Source organism: Panthera leo, chromosome B1 (genome assembly GCF_018350215.1).
Source record: "Panthera leo isolate Ple1 chromosome B1, P.leo_Ple1_pat1.1, whole genome shotgun sequence".
In the NCBI taxonomy this organism is placed as follows: domain Eukaryota; kingdom Metazoa; phylum Chordata; class Mammalia; order Carnivora; family Felidae; genus Panthera; species Panthera leo.
In genome coordinates, this window is record NC_056682.1 from 14,647,681 (window position 1) to 14,665,156 (window position 17,476).

The window sequence follows — 17,476 nt, forward strand, 5'->3', positions numbered from 1 at the left end:
AGACCAAGAGTCACATGGTCTACTGACTAAGCCAGCTAGGCACCCCAGTTGGTACCACTTCAAAATCCTGGGTTGAGGGATTTTTTTTTAGATTGCTCATACGGGGAAGAAGTTGGGCTGAAATCCAGGTGTGAGGTAACGTGTAAGTCATTAGGAGGGTACATGTTTACATTTCACCCTTCCACCTAGAAAGAACCAAATTTCAAGACGGGAACTTTCCCTCAGGGTCCCCACCTCAGGCATGCTGTGCATACGTGCGTGTGCGTGTGCCCCTTTTTACCCTGAGTTGACCGCAGACTTCATGTGTCTTCTGGGCCCCCCGACTCTGTAAAAACCAAAGCTGTTCTTAACCTCAAGCTTCCAATCTTCATTTATTGGACTCTGGGTACTCCCTACCTTCTTGTCAGCTCATTACAAAATGTCTTCTTAACCCAGCATTTTAAACAGTATCTGGTAGGAGGGCACACCTTACACCCTAAGTCTGTGCAAATCTGTAAAATCAACAATTCTCTCGCAATTGATCTGAAATAAAACACATAGAAAAATGAGCGTGTAGTTCAGGTTTTATTGCTTATCAATCATGTCATTCCATACAGTTTCAGGTGAACAGACTTTGAGAAAATATACTGGGGTGTCAAACAGATGATGGCAATACAGATGAGAAAGTTCAAGTGTTTCACAGAAGGTAGTTAGAGGCACCACTGCCACCATCCCCCCCCAAATTTGTACAGTTCATATAAAAAGAGTAAAAATAGTTCATTGGCATTTAACTAGCATTATTCTTTGTCATCTAGGAGCCACAATGTGAGCCTGAACGATGTCACGGTCTTCAGAGCAAAACACAGTTCGTCCCATTGGCGGATATAGCTGTTTCAGTTTCTTTAAAAACAAGCCAACAAATCAACTCAACCAAAACCACGCACGCAAGCACCCCCCCCCGCCAAAGATGGCATGTTCCAGTGGTCTTGCCAGTGGTCTCGAATTTTACTGTTTCCATTACGTAACTTCAAGATATGAAATGTGATTCAGCTTTTGAAAATCAGATTACACTCCTTCACCATGATTGCACAGTATTTACTTTGCAATTCAAACGATTGAACAGAGCCTAATATTAACCCGGGGAAAGCCGGGGATACAACTCAAACTGCTCTTATGCTGAAGACACATCTTTAAAAGTTAATTATTCGTTAAAAACTCAGACCCAAGCTGCACGGGTATAACTTGAGGAACCGACAGTCTACCATTCTAGACAATACAGCAGCAGTTCTTAGGGTTTTAAAGCCGGGGAGCAAATGCAGTCACTGGAAATCACACACACACGCACACACGCGCGCACACACACACACACGCACACACACCAGTAACTTCCTGCTTACGCTATACTAATAGTTTCCCTATTCGGGGTTTTGAAAACAATCAAGCATGAACTATGATACAGCATTTGAAAGACTTCTATGTCTCTTATGATAAAGATGCTCAGGCCGAGAATTCCATGTAGATACTTGAAGGGAAACAAGACTTGAAATGTGGCTTTAAGACCACTTCGAAGACCTCAGTTACCAGACAACTAGAAACACACAGTCGCAGATAAATAGGAATTTATTAAAACCATGGTCTCCGACAATACAAAAATTAACTAGTAAGGCATTTTTACTTCCGTCCTGGCATATGCAGCAAAGAGAGACGTTTTAAATGGGCACCAGCACTTCTAGTCAAATGCTTTCGAGTGTATTTGGCAGATTTATTTTTATATTCTCCTATTCCACACACCACTGAGAACTCTCACGGTCAAACATCAGGACCCAAACCGAGAGAAAAGCGTAAGACAGATGCTCATTTACTAAAAGGAAGCAGTGCACCCTTGAAAACGAAGAAGAAACTACCAAGAATATTATGTGTAACGTTCAAATGCTAGTATTTCGGTTTCCCTGAAGCCACTTGTGCTTCAGTAACTAAGAGAAAGAAGAGATAAAGACACTGTTCAGATGAGAAGTCTACTGGTAAGGACCATGCTGGAGAAACACCGTGGACTCGGCATTCTGCCCCACTGGGCTGAGAGTTTCCAAGGGGCTGCCGCCTCCTCTAAAAAATATCACAGCCACTAGAATAAGATCATATAAATTCACCTTGATTACTTATTTCCCATTTTGTCCGTTTACGAAGCTCAGCCACCTTTATAAGGTATACTAAACGGTAACATTTCACCTTTTATTAAGGCAAGTTTGTGAAAATAATTTCATACGACCAGATCTCTTCACGAACTTTCAGGTTAAAACATTTCTTCACGTAAGAAACATACAAAAAAAAAATTCTGTTTTATAAAAAGCCACCTCAATACCAGAAAAGAGTAACGAACGATTTTGAACCCGAACCCAGTTTACTTTTTAAAGGACGCTCTTCCTTTGCCTCCAATTCCAAGCACTATTCATCATCTTTAGAGCCAGTTTTGCTTAACTATAAAAAAAATAAAAGACATAGTCAACAAGGTGAAGCTATCATGTTATCTGACAGTTCATTACTTCCACTTAACATCAGAAATAAATATTTATAGTTGATAGAACACCACGCAACAAGATTCACGTAACTTACACCATCTACAGCTTTCACTATTTAACTAGTTTTCATCTTAAGGCTCAGCTACTTTAAACAGGATTCATTAAAAATATAACCTCAATAGATCAAGGGTGGGGGGGGGGGCATCCCTCAAAGTTTTCCAAGAAATAAATTGGAACCACAACAGGTGCCATTTATAAAATGAATATTCTCCTATTTTTGTTTTCTATCACAAATAATAAACTTTAAAAATTTTTAAAACTGTGGCAAAAAAAAAACCCCACATAAATTAAGTACAGTTTTAAAAAAGTGATACAAATCTTAAATTGCAAGTCTTTTCTATAACAATCCAAGGAAGTTAGCAAGCCAGGGGGTGGGGAGGGAGGGGGGATGTCCCCAAAGATTGACACACACACAATTCTGACCAGAATAAAGACCCAGCCACCAAGAAATCCCCACTGAACTCAAAGCCCGAGGACCCCAGAGAATGTGAGAGGCTGTGAAAGGCAGAAACTGCTAAGAGTAGCAGTCCTCAAACATTCTGGCCCCAGCTCCTCTTTCCACTTTGAGGATCTTAAAAAACTTGTTTTTAACGTAGGTTATACCTACTGCATTTGAAATTAAAACTGAGAAATTTAATTCATATAAAAAATAACAATCAACACATTGCATGATAACTGAATAACATTTCTTAAACGAAAAACTGCATTTTCTAAAACAAACTAATAAAACTTAATGTGAAGAATAGTGTTGTATTACATTTTTGTAAACTTCTTTATCATTGAGCTCAACAGAAGACAGCTGGGTTTTTGCAAAGCTGCTTCTACTGTACGGCAGGTACCATGGAAAACGGCTAACAAGAACACGGTACAAGTATTAAGGACAAACTGACTTCATGTAAAAATGCACACACACACACTTAGATTCTACACCTACTCACTACCTTAGAAAATTCTGGAAAACACAAGACTCTAAAATCGCACATTCTATTAGTGCTCTAACAGAAGAGTATTAGTGATGGCACCATCACACTCCCCGCAGCCTCCGGTAAACACCACCGTCCACTTGTGAGAGAATGCGGAAAAAGGACGAACAACACTTTAATGTTAAGATATAAATAGTTTTGACCTTGCAGACCCCCAGAGAGCCTCTATGACCTCTAGGGGTCCAAAGACCACACTTAGAAACAACTATTCTCCAGCACTTGGGCTAATGGCTTCTGAGTCCAAACCATGCCTTGGTGGGAACCTCCCTCTTAAGATGACTGGGTTATTTATATCTTCATTTATTTTATGTTTCTTGAAATTCTAATTTATATTAATGAGGACTCTCTGAAAAACAAACAAAAAACGAAATTTCCGGAGCTAGGGAAGGAGGGGTACTATCCCCCCCTCTGGGACAATTTTGGATTAATCGGACAATTTCGTCTTCCCAGTTTCCAGGGAGATCTGCTGCCTGAAAAGAGGCACTTCTGTTCTGAGTTAGGAGACAGCTCGTTCTCAGGCATGAAGCATTCTGCAGAGGGAAACGACCGAGCTGGTGAGGTACCTACAAGCACACCTGGGACAACACGCAGTACCCAGCAGGCATCAGTGGAGGGGCCTGGGCAAGTGAGAGGATGCTGGAGATGCTGCTCCCATACAGGTGTCTTGTGTACGGTCAGTCTCTTGCCCCGGCAGGGGACAAGACATACCGCTTCTTTATTACAATGGCAGCTCATGGTTCCCTACTCCCAGGGACTATTTTTGTACTAGATTCTAGAAGCACAAAGCTTCTTTTCAACAGTTTCTATAGAAAAGGTATCCCACGGCCCAGAGAACTGACTTTCACATAAACTTTAAGAATATACTGCTTATGGGGCGCCTGGGTGGCTTGGTCGGTTAAGCGTCCGACTTCGGCTCAGGTCATGATCTCACGGTCTGTGAGTTCGAGCCCCGCGTCGGGCTCTGTGCTGACAGCTCAGAGCCTGGAGCCTGTTTCAGATTGTGTCTCCCTCTCTCTCTGCTCCTCCCCTGTTCATGCTCTGTCTCTGTCTTAAAAATAAATAAACGTTAAAAAAAAAAAATTTTAAGAATATACTGCTTATACATTACGTGTATTTGTAGGTGGTCACTAAAATCCTAACCTTTAACCACTCTTGAATCATATCAATTACTTCTCACAGCAGCAGTGGCACTAATTGTCATGCGAAACTCATTTCACGAAGTCCTACAGAGAGAATTAACTTACTGTGCTAAGTATCACTTTATTTAAAACTACGAATAACTCAAGAAAAACAATCAATGGAGAGAAGTTGGTAAAATACTTCAAGGTGAAAAGTGAATGATTTTAAACAAGAAAAACAGAAAATTCTTGTGGACAGTGATGGGAAACCCCATCTAGGGTTTGCTCTAAACAAACAAACAACAGACAACCCCTCCAAAACCCAAAAAACTCATTTCTATTAAGAAATCAAAGCATTCCTTTCAATGACTTGTTTCTTCAGCTTCCATACACGCTCCTGCTAGTTCAGAGTCACAGTGAGGCACATTCATTATTCAGAGGTAGTTACGTAAAGTCATACTTTAGCGTACTCATAACTTAGATCTTCACATTTTCCATTATTTAAAAAAAGAAAATCTAAAACTGAAGGTGTAGGAAAGAAAAGAATGCGAAGGATATTTCAAAAATACTTACATGCTGAAGTAAAAAAGGAAACAGCCATCCCAGTAAAATTCAAAGGTGGAGGGGGGAAAGAATGGAAGATATGAGTTTCATTATTTGACGGCATAATCGTAACAACTGTCTGAGGCTTAGATTATACGCGTTACGTACCTTCACCACGTCAACCCAGTTCCATCCTCGGGGAAGCTGTCCTTTGTGATCTAGAAGAGAAAATAGGGACTTTACTTCCAAGACCAAGCAGTAATTTTTAAATTAATTACCATTTGAATAAATCAGCTTTTGCACACTATCCCATGCAACAAATTAAAATTTAAATCACATATTACGAAGTGAGAAGGCTAGTGTATCGTCACTGGGAATTGGAAGCACGGCTCTGCTGGGGATACTGGCAAAGTAATTCGATGTACTCCCTTTTCACATTTACCCCATTTCATTCAAGACAAAACCTGATACTAAGGGGGAAAAAATATGGAGGTGAGCTGGAAAAGCCAGAAAGAGGAGCTAATCAATTTATTAGTTTCATGCACTTGTACAATTTTATTTGCTTTCTATAAGCTCACGGCTTATTTAAGGTAAGGAGTTGTGTTACTTTGCTGCTCCGGGCGTGTTTTACACTAGGGAGCCAGGCTCAAGACAAGAGACCTTGTAAACAAACGTTCAGCCCCAAGACTAAGAGGAGGCCCGGGCAACTTCTTTATTAACTTTTGTGGCCTGAGAAAATAGGACTTATTTCATCTAACATTGTTTAATCTGACAGGCCTTTAATCTATTGGGAGCACTTGAAAACAAGCTCAAACTTTATGTAAGAATTTATAGTTTACAAAGCGATTTCGTTCTGGTGACAGAATATTTAAACTTGAAGAATCGTTTAATAAATACAATATAAGTGTTTTAATTTAACACGGCTTGATTTCCTGTATGCTCGATATATCTATATACATCTCATTTTATGGAATCTTCAAAATCTGCATTCAAAACCAGTACATTAATTTTACACAGGGAAGTAGACACTAACCTCATGATTCTTATAGGACAGAGGCAATATTAGTGGAGCTCAATTTTAGATGCTAATACTTCTTTCCTCCTTCATGTCAGTAAGAATCTTATCCCACTGTTTACTGGTTATACGGGGCATGGGGGCAGGGCACCAATGTGGGTAACTAAAACTCACCCGTAGCGCCATGACTGTCCTATTCAAGTTTTATTTAGAATCCAGGTCCCAAACTCCTATACCATAACTATAGAAAGATAATCCCTTTTAGGTGGACGTCACCAAAAAGATGGAGATAGGGAACTATTAATGAAAGGGAATGATCATAGGTCATTATGTATGAAAACAACAGGTGACGAACCAACAGAAATGCTACAGCTTAAAAAGATTAACTAAAATTCTAGAGAATAGATTACAACAGCTAACAATCCACTGCTTCGGTTGTTCATGCTTTAATTCTGCTCTGACATTAGGTATAATGGATTCCCTGATTTTTTATTTCACAAACCATTCAACTTCAAAAATGTATCTTGAGGGCCAGCACAGGGTCGTGATCTTTTCATTCTGTCACGCAGGATGTTAAACAAAGCATCAACAACCAAAAAACTGCCATCACTTTGTAAAAGAAAGGGCATTATTTTAAACTTCCTCACCAAAGTACAAGGGTCAGTTCCTCTCAATGAAGGGCGACTTGTAACCTTATATCAATAACACACACACATGCACACACACACACACACGTACAGACATATGTACACATGGACACACTTACATATATGTATTCAAATGTTTATATGCGTCCACGGTAATGTCCTCATTGTTCTTGACCAGAAAAAAGTTTACGGACTGATACCAATTTGCAAACTTTCAGGTTAAATAAAGAGATCAAACATTATTGATGGTATGAGCTAGAATTTAGAACTCTCTTCTAAAGGTGCATACAAAATGACTCTGCTTTAGTAGACACAGGAATTCTGTTCTTAAATCTTACTGTAGTTGTAAAAAATGAATTGAGTACAGACAAAAGCATTAAACCATTTATTTGTGCAAAGACTGAATGGTATACCAAACTTCATTTCAAACGAAAGCTAGAGTTCAAAATAATTTGGAGTACTACACGTGTCTCCCATAGAGATAAGCAAATAGGAAAATCCCAACATGTGGCGAAGGGTACGAGTTGGACCCACTTTGCTATGCTATTCTGCTGTTTCTCAGTCTCAAGACTCATTTGTCGTTATTTTGCCGCTCAGTTACCTTCTCCTCACGTGGTGATGTCTGGTGGTGAATTAGTGGTAAATACTTTCAATATATATCCGTGACCCAGGACAGTGTCTGATCCAAATGTTCCAAGAATGAAGAGACGAGACCTTCTCTTCTAAACCTAAATATACTGATTAAACACTCATATCATATTAAAAAGCAACCTATTTATCTGTGTTATTAAAAAAACAAAAACAAACACAAACCTGTTTTATCTGCCAGCTTACGTTTCTGAGCTTTTGAAAGTTGTTCTTTTTTGTCTTTTTTCTTACTTGATGGGGCTGTATTAGGAGTTTCAACGGAGATGATACTGCTTATGGGTATCTAGAAAAAAAAATAATTCCTATACCAATGCCTTAAAACTTATCGAATTACACTAAATATGGCCACATCCACAAGTGAGTTGACAATTTTTAGATTTATGAAGTAAAAGAACCCTGTATTATAATATTCATTTATTAGGGCAGGTGTCATTAGCACATTGATGTCACTCTTCCAAAAGTTCACATAGAAGGGCTTACATAATATTAGTTCAATTATTATAACCAGGTCCCGAGAAAGAAGATCTGACACCAGCAACACATTGAAGCTCTAAAATACTAAGGTAATTTCACAATTCAATTGATTTGCTTTATTTGGAAATTTAAATAGGTCTTTAGGAAAATCGCATGTGCCTACCTAGAAAATCCTGATTCTCTGAAGAAATGAAGAAAAAGATTTCAATTTGGATTCATGCAGAGTGTGATCCACACAATTTAAAATGCTTCCTAGTTGCCAAGCATTGCTGTAAATGATGTACGTATAGTACTCATCTGATCCTTACTGCAATCTTACGAGGTAGATGCCGTTATAATCCCCGCTTTTACAAATGAATAAATCGAGCCTAGTGAGGTTAACACATCTGCCTCCTTCCTCCCACCGAGAGGAGTCACATCACATAGCAAGCGGTGCAGGGAGGGTTTTCCGGGCCACGTGGTCTGGCCCGCAGGCTATGAGCTTTGCTGCCCTGCCCGATGGCCTCTCTGGCTGCCCTCCGTGTTCTTCCGTGTTCTGTTAGGAATGTGGAAGCCAGAATTGCTCAAATAGAAGACACGCAGCCTTTGCTGTCAAACAGCTTACAGTTTGGTTCACCAAACTCGACGGACCCCGACCGCTGAAATTCTTTAAGCACATGACTTGGTGCAAAGGGGTCTAATATGTAGATGCCTAAGATCATGAAAGATGATTATTTCCTAAAATACTCTTAATGAAGTCTCTTTAAGCTTGCACCAACTTCAAAGTGAATTGTGGCAAGACTATCTACAACTAAATTTGCCTCATGAAGAAAGTAATTTCACATGTATCTTAGTGCTACATAAGAATCCTCTATAAGCTTTATGAAAACATTAAATAAATTAAAAAAAATACTTGGTTCAACAATGTCTTTTTTTTTTATAACATTCCTTTTCTTTTTTAAGTTTGTTTAGTTTTGCGAGAGATAGAGCAAGAGAGAGAATGCAGGAGGGGCAGAGGGAGAAGGAGACATAATCTCAAGCAGACTCTGCACTCTCAGGGCAGAGACTGATGTGGGGCTCGAACTCACAAACCGCAAGACCATGACCTGCGCCAAAGTCAAGAGTCAGACACTTAACCGACTGAGCCACCCGGGTGCCCCAACAGTATCTGTTTGGGCAGGCACATGAGGTATTCTAGCCTTATATGAAGGGTAAGATCTAGGGGATACAATTTCATTTTTGAAGTTAAATAAATACCAAGAAATCTAAAATTCATTATTCTTATTTAATTCAGATGTAACTCATTTTAAATCTAACACAAAAGCGGGGCACCTGGGTAGCTCAGTCGGTTAAACAGCTGACTTTGGCACAGGTCATGATCTCGCCGTTTGTGAGTTCGAGTCCCCTGTCGGGCCCCGTGCTGATAGCTCAGAGCCTGGAGCCTGCTTTGGGTTCTGTGTCTCCCTCCCTCTCTCTGCCCCTCCCCAGCTCGCACTGTGTCTCTGTCTGAAAAATAGATAAAACGTTTAACACAAAATTTCCTTCCAATTAAAAAAAATAGTAACCAGTAAAGATTAATTAGTAGCAGAGTGAAAGCAAAACAACAACAAAAAAACCTGACCCAAACTAATCACAAGCTCACCGTAGAATTAATGGGGTGGTGATTCTCCATGAACTGCTCTTTATTGTCCTTGGCATATTCAAACAATGTGTAGGTCATGGCGGTCCCGAGATGAATTTCCACTGCTTCCTGTAACTTGGCTAATATGCTCTGCTTGACAGCTGATGATCTACAACGCACAAGAAATATACCGCTGAGAAAAAAGTAAGGGGGAGTGTTACAAAAAAACAATGAGAACAAAACACTACTCACATGGTGTTGTTAAAAAAAGCGTTCATAGATATAATTGGAGGTGTTTGGGGATATGTTTCTGTCCAGGAAATCTCTATTAAGAAGGCTTTGGGATCGCCATTTTCACCTATCTGAAGAAAAGGGAAATCTTAGGCTTGTAAAAAGTGATACAAAGACAGAGTATTTACTATGACTTTTTAAATGATGAATTATTGCCAGTGTTCACGATCAGGTCAGAAACGTAGTATTTTGAAAAGTTCAGGAGTACGGGCTAAAACTCGTAGGAGTTGAGGGCCGTATGAATAGAGTCTGACTTTTGATGTTCACGGCCTGTCTCTCCAGGCAGCCCTTCAGCTTTTCCCAGTACCGAGACTGTCTTACATAATTTTTGTCTCATCAAAACTTTTTGAAGGCAGACATCAACTGTGGGGGACAGGAAGGGAATGGACAAAGATAATAAACCAACCTGAAACCCTTCATCTTTGTCTGAAGTTTTCTAATTGCCAAATCATAAGAGGCATCAAGAACAAGTGAATTGCTACACATTAGCCCAATTCCAAGAGACCAGAAAATGAAATGTAAAATTTAGAGAAAAAAGGCAAGAGATAAGGTTTAGGAATGCCTTAGGCTGGATGAGAACTTTCAAGATCTACTCTCTTACCAACCTTCAAATATATAATACGATACAATAAACTAGAGTCACCATGCTGAACATTACATTTCCCTTACTTACTTTTTTCTAACTGGAAGTCTGTAACTTTTGACCCCCTTCACCTGAATAATTTAAAGACGTCTTTTTTATTTCTTTTGCTCGCCCCTACTTTTCACTTGGAAAAATGCTAATCTGGCAGAGAAACTAGAATAAGACAACGAGCACTCATTGACATGTACCTTATTCACCAAATACCTCTGCTTCCATCCATTTCCCTTTCTTCCTTTCCACTACAGAACCAACCCCTGGCCCCAGGCGGGTGGCTTGTTTTCCTTTGTTTTTTGTTGAACTCTTTGAAAGTAAGACATGGTAAAACGTCCTGAAATATTTATTGGGTAGAGTATCCTAAAAACAAGGACGTTTTCCTTTATAACCACACTACCATTATCACACCCAAGAAATTCAACATTGATACAGAAATATTATCTAATTCATAATCCATCTAAAAAGTTCCCCAAGCATATCTAAAGTGTCTTTAATAAACCACCTCCTCAACCCGTAAATCTGTAATCCATTAAGGATCATGGATTACATTTGGCTGCCAAATTTAAATCCTGCTTTAACTTAGAACAGTACCCAGCCACCTTGTCTTTTAAATATCTTTCATGACAAAAATAATCGAGGGCAGTTTTCTTGTATAATGTTCCCAGATCAGGACTGATTGTTTCCTCTATTCCAAGTCTGATTAAATATTTTGGTAAGGATACTGTGCAGGTGCTGTGGTATATTCCCATAGCATCACATAAGGAGGCACATAAGATCTTCTGGAATCGTCACTGGTGATACTAAGCTTGATCACTTGGTTAAGGTGATATTCTCCAAATCTCTTCAATGTAAAGGTATCTTTTCCATTTTGTAATTAAGAAGTAATCTGTGGGGTGACACTACAAAACCATGTGAATACATTGTCTCGCAACATCTTCTCACCCAAAGGTTTTAGCATCCATTAATGATCCTTGCCCGAAACCATCATTGTGCTGGCAGCAGCAAAATGGTGATTTTTAAAAATTAATTAACTTATTTATTTGAGAAAGAAAGAGAGCGAGCGAGCGCACATGTGCACAAGTCGGGGAGAGGGGCAGAGGGAGAGAGACAGAGAGAATCCCAAGCAGGCTCCAGGCTCAGCACAGAGCCCCACACACGGCTCGATCCCACGACCCTGGGATCATGCATGACTTGAGCTGAAATCAAGAGTTGGACACTCAACCAACTAAGCCACCTAGGTGCCCCAAAATGGTGATTTTTCTAATACAACTATGGAATAACTCACAAATCAGCATCTCCTTGCGCAAAGCTATGCTAATTTCCACCGTAATATTTCTAGTATATATGTTGGGTTTTTTTTAATATTTATTTTTAGACAATAGCAACAGATTAAAAAAAATTTCATCCCAAATTGTTATTTGATTTACCTATACTCTCTCTGACCACTACATTTTTATTCCCCTCATCCTCAATCACAAGACACAGCAATATAAGGTGAGGCTTAGAAATTATGTCAAACTTAGGGCTCTGTTGATATTCACCTACGTAAGTTGATTACATACTTGGTTTATGCTTGTGTTTCAAATGCAGAGATGATAAAAAAAAGTGATGAAAATTACTTGCTTTATGCACTGAGTCCTTTTTCAAGGTGCGTGTAAACAACGTGCCACATGGCTCCTGCAGTGCTAGGTATGGAAGATGCAGAGATAGAGACAAGACCATGCCTGTCTTCAAGGGGGGCAGATGTTTAGGTAATACACCAAACTGCATCATGATTAAACGTTCAAGGGGATGGAACAAAGTGTGAAGACACGGGGGATGGCCAGTTCGGCTTTAAAGTCAACGGCCAGGAGACATGGCCCAAATACATCACAGAGGAGCCCGAGATAGGTATTAAAGGAGAAGAAGGCTGGATGAGGGATGTGAGGTGAGGGGCAGAGCAAATGATGTGTCCATGGGCACGGTATTAAAAATGCAGGAGGAGCACCTGGGTGGCTCAGTCGGTTAAGCGTCTGACTTCAGCTCAGGTCACGATCTCATGACTCATGAGTTCCAGTCCCGCGTTGGGCTGTGTGCTGACAGCTCAGAGCCGGGAGCTTGCTTCGGATTCTGTGTGTGTCTCTCTCTCTGCCCCTCCCTCGCTCGCACTCTGTTTCTCTCTCTTTCTCAAGAATAAATAAACATTAAAAAAATTTTTTTTAATGCAGAGAAATGTTCCACAGGCTACTATGGCTAATGGACAGTGGTGGCTGGGAAAATCTGGAGAGGCAGTGTGGGGCAAACAGAAGGGACTTGAGTGTCAAGCTAAGGCATTTAATCCTTATTCTATAGGCAGGAGAAACCTTTTTAAAAGAAGGGCTGGGGTAACTAATTACATGTCTCAGAGAGCTGACTAGTAGCCTGAGAAAGGACTAGTGGGGAGGTGCTGAGGGAAGCTGAGGACAGAACCAGAAGGGAAGAACTGCTCAGCAGGCTACTAAACCAGTCTGCACAGGAACTGAGTGAGGGGTCTGACTATAACCCGGCCAGGACTGTGCCCTTGTCCTCCGACTGTCACAACAGACAAGGTTTCTAAACCTCACTTTTTATTCCCTTTAAATCCATCCTGTAGGACACACGCACGTCCTACCACATTCCGTACACTGTGCTCAACGAGTAGCTGCTGTTGTTAATACGGATATTTAGGAAAGGATGGGGCAATTCTCGGTCTCCCATTTGCTAAGGGGAGAGTGGCAGTTATTGGGGAAGTCTGGGCAGGCAGGCGGATTCAAATTGAAGGTCTAGGACTTAACTCCATTGTTAACCTTGGCTATTCAAAGTCTTTCGTCTTCCTATCCATGGAGTGGCCTAAGAATTACTGAGCTTGAAAGGGAATCAAGAGGAGTGGAGCAGAAGGGAGAATATCTAAAGAAAGTAATTATAGATAATCTATTTCCTGTGATGTCTATAATTATGTATGTATCGTCTAACTTACTTTAGATGATGACATAAATAACTGTAAATCTTTTACAAAAAAACTTTCTCATATTACTACCACTTATAATCATCTGGATAAGTGGTTTTTACGTTATTTATTTACAAAATAAGATACTGGTACTGTTTCATGTTGAAAACAGTTATAAGCAAACTCCCTTTTAGAGAAAAATTGACATAACACATAATGTAAAAAATATTCACACATATTGATTATATGGAATTAGGAAAATATCAACTTTTCTTGATTATATCATAAGGTAGTAAAAATAACTCTAGATTTGGATTAGAGACCTGGATTTTAAATCTAGTATTTATCAGGATCAGCTTGGAAAGCTTAGGAAGCTATGACTGAGAAAAATTACCTTTAAGATTAGAAGGCAAAATTATATAATTTCCAAGGTTTCTTCCATTTCTAACATTTGATGATTCTGTCACAATAAAAACAAATTTATCTTGATTTTTAAAAGTTTCTGAATTGGGGCGCCTGGTTCACACAGTTGGTTAAGCCTCCAACTCTAGACTTTGGCTCAGGTCATGACCTCAGATTCGTGGATTCGAGCCACTTGTGGGGCTCTGCTCTGACAGCATGAAGCTTGCTTGGGATTCTCTCTCTCTCTCTCTCTCTCTCTCTCTCTCTCTCTCTGCCCTCTCCCACTCATTCTCTCTCTCTCTCAAAATAAATAAACTTGAAAAAATAAAAAAATTTCAAAAATTCAGAAAAAGTTTCTGAATTGTTTTCAAAAGTTAGAAATAACTGATGTCACGGTGGTGAAGCTTTCATTCAAATGCTCTGGAAAACCCAAAGATGTAATAAATTTAAACCACTAAATTCAAAATACAAAATCATTAAAGAAAAAAAAACACAAAAAAAAAAAACAAAAAAAAAACAAAAAAAAACACAGCATTTTTAGCAAGCTTCAATCTTTTATAAAAAAAAAATTTTTTTTAAATGTTTATTTATTTTTGAGAGACAAAGAGACAGAGTGTGAGCAGGGGAGGGGCAGAGAGAGAGGGAGACACAGAATCCAAAACAGGCTCCGGGCTCCGAGCTGCTAGCAGAGAGCCCGACGCGGGGCTGGAACTCACGAACTGCAAGATCATGACCTGAGCTGAAGTGGGAAGCTTAACTGACTGAGACACCCAGGTGCCCTTAGCTTCATCCTTTTCTGGAACAGTCGCAAGGGCTCCTGTCTGTGCCGCGTCTTACCCTGTACTGGAATGAAACTGGACTCAATTCCCGGAAGCTTTCGTCTCCTTCATAAATAGAACGTAATGCTTCCAGTTCCATCTGAAAAAAAATGAATCAAGTGAGTTTTGCTTAGTGGTGTAAATGGATCAGTTTCCATTCAAGACCATTCCACTGTGTAAAACTTAGCTACCTTTTTCGCCTTCCATGTTTATAACATTTGTATACAATGTATATAGTCCATGTGCAACATAGTAACACAATATTAATACTAATAGTTACTTTAATCCTTCCCCCAGAATACCAAACTTGAAAAAACATTAATGGACAACAGAAAGAACTTAAAAAAAAAAAAAGATGGTTAGAAACAGGTTGACAAGGATCTACCCAAGACGCAAAAGGGACTGCAAGAGAAAATGTCACTAATAATCCTTGCCTGGAAATATTTCTGAGAGCACTGTGGGCTGACCGGTGAGGACTCCATCACACTTGTGATGACTGATAAACGCCGGAGAAGAGAGGCAAGGAAAGACATCACTTGGGTATGTATTTTACGTTTCAAAAAGATGCGGGTCATGAATTCTACAGACTAAGATAGACAAAATTTGAGAACAGATTATTAAAGAAACGGTGCTTGGGGTCCCAGGGGAATAAAGAGTAGAAGTCCCTGAGCATTGGCAAGCGGACGAACAGCAAGATAAATGGAAGCACCCTTTCCTAGAGAGGGTGACTTGGCTGGCACATCAGGGGAAGGCCCACATGAGTTTCGGCAAGGCACCTCTTGCTACCTTCACAGGAAAACAAATACAGGAGTTCAAACTGGATTCAAGAGCAACTGAGATTAGATCAGAAACAACAACCTTATTTCAGATCTAGTACTCCTCCTCCTGCCCTTAATCCTTTCACATATTTTAACTAAGGAGTAGGAGGGGAACAAAAATTGAAGGCAGGCTTAGCAAGTTTATGAATGACAATTTGATGGGATAGTGAATCGCGCTGGTAGCCGAAGAATTCAGAATACCCTTGCAAAACCATCTAACCACATGAAATTTTACAGGGTGGGTGGAAGAATGTATCTCAGATACCTAAACAAACGAAAGGAGGATGAAAAACTAATTGCTTTGTACATGGCACTTAAAGGGTTGTAGTTGACAGGAACTACCCGTAGAAAACAGGACACAAATAAACGTAATCTGTGCACAGACACGATTCCAGGAGACTGAAAGAACAAAAAGAATGGACATATGGAGAAAAGCTAAAAGGAACCACTGCGTATGAGGGCAGGACGTCGGAAAAACTGGGCAGAAAACTGTCTTCAAAGATGTGAAAGTCAGTCATGTGGAAGAAGCATGGAATTCTATTATTAAAATAGAGATCTCTGGGCTCCCCAGGAATTCCAGGTCGGTAAATTCCAGGCAAAGTACAGGCTTCCGTTTGTCTAACAACCACCCCAAAGGTTCTAAGCCTTGCTCCCTGGGCCAGACTTGGAGAAACGTTACATTTTATGCTCCATGGTTCACAGTACCAACTTGTTCATGCCTCCGCTTAGAAACTCACCAGGCAAGAACGGTTTCGAAGGGATTCACATATCAATTAGCTTGTTGGACATTGGGGTCCTTTACAGGTAACTTCCAGTCCAGAGAGACTACCACATCTATCATGGAAAGTGCCACCTTTCAAGAAATATATTCTAAATGAAGAGTGAGTTACGTACCTGGGAGACTCGGATTCCAGTCCTGAGTCTACCCACAAGCTCACTGCGCAGCCCTGGGGCGTTCACTTTGCCCCCGCCAACTCTTTTCCATCTGTACACACGACACCGCTAGAGAAGGTTCCCCTTAGAGATGACCTGTGTTACTCCCTGATCATATGATTCAAAGTCAACGTGGCATTTCACGAGAGAATATCTGAGCACAAACCATACGATTCAGGTGGCACGTGTGTGCTCAAAATAGACTTCGTTTCCACTGGACAACCACCAGATGGATAAATGATGCCACCAAACAATAAGGCCAGAAACCAGTGTCATTATCTTCCTCCACCAGAAATTTAACTAACTCAGGGAAGCCTCTCCCTACCGGCCAAGAGATTTGAAAGTTTAAAAGTGATCAGATGCCAAACAATGTAACTCAGTACACAAGCGCTACAACAAGAACCTTGAGGACTGAAGGTGAGCCGGGAGCACTGGGTCGCCAACCAAGGACACTCATCCTTGTTATTAAGGAGGCGTGGGGCCACCCCCCGGGCTTGCAAAACTGAGATGGGGTGGGGGGAGCGGAGGCAGAAGCTAACCCTTCCCCTTCCCGCGCGCCTGCACCCCCCCAACCCCCCCACCAGGACACCGGTCAACTTGGGGCACCCCAGCCAGGCTCTGTGCGCTGCAGAGGGGCGAAGGCACGTGCGGGGGCGCTCGTCCCGGACCCGGGTCGCAGCCGGGCCTCGCGAGGTCAGTCGCCCTCCCTCGGAGCCGAGGCACCGCGCCAGCGCGGGGGAAAGGGGAACCCGGCCAGGGGGACTCACCTCCTGGTCCTCGTTGGCGCTCATCGCGCCGGTCACGGGACGCCTCCCGGGAGGACGTGCGCGACGACGAGAAAGCGAGAGCAGCGGCTCACAGCCCCGGGCGTCCTCCCGCTTCCGCGCCCTGGGCTGCGGGAGGCACACCCCTCGCACTGCGGACGAGAGTCACGCGCGCCCCCGGCCTTCGGGCAGCGTGAAGCAGCCTGTCGGGGGGGGGGGGGGGGGGGGGTCTGTGGGCGGGGAGCCCGAGGCCGCCGAGGGTGGGGCGCCGGGGAGACTGGGGAGC

The 17,476-nt window shown here is 41.3% G+C and overlaps 2 protein-coding genes across 7 annotated transcripts in view; one reads left to right on the forward strand and one right to left on the reverse strand.

Moving 5' to 3' along the window:
* Nucleotides 1-939, forward strand: part of ING2 (inhibitor of growth family member 2) — a 98,204-nt gene extending 97,265 nt beyond the window's left edge. For both annotated transcript variants that reach the window (XR_006201431.1, XM_042934243.1), the window contains one exon: nt 795-939. The gene's annotated coding sequence lies outside the window, so the exon portion shown is untranslated. The remainder of the gene's footprint in view (nt 1-794) is intronic.
* On the reverse strand, nt 546-17,390 carry RWDD4 (RWD domain containing 4). 5 transcript variants are annotated; one of them, XM_042934246.1, is made up of 9 exons: nt 17,194-17,390; nt 14,695-14,775; nt 9,836-9,945; nt 9,605-9,752; nt 7,675-7,792; nt 5,368-5,417; nt 5,230-5,232; nt 2,382-2,454; nt 546-879 (listed from the first exon to the last, which is right to left on the reverse strand). In XM_042934246.1, the coding sequence occupies exons 1-8, from the start codon at nt 17,215-17,217 to the stop codon at nt 2,422-2,424; spliced, it is 567 nt and encodes a 188-aa protein (XP_042790180.1). In that variant the 5' UTR covers nt 17,218-17,390; the 3' UTR covers nt 546-879; nt 2,382-2,421. The 5 variants fall into 5 exon arrangements, with proteins under 5 accessions (XP_042790180.1, XP_042790179.1, XP_042790182.1 ...); XM_042934245.1 differs by having other exon boundaries at nt 546-2,454; XM_042934248.1 differs by lacking the exon at nt 17,194-17,390 and having other exon boundaries at nt 546-2,454; nt 9,836-9,941; nt 14,695-14,777.
* Nucleotides 17,391-17,476: the final 86 nt, after the last annotated feature.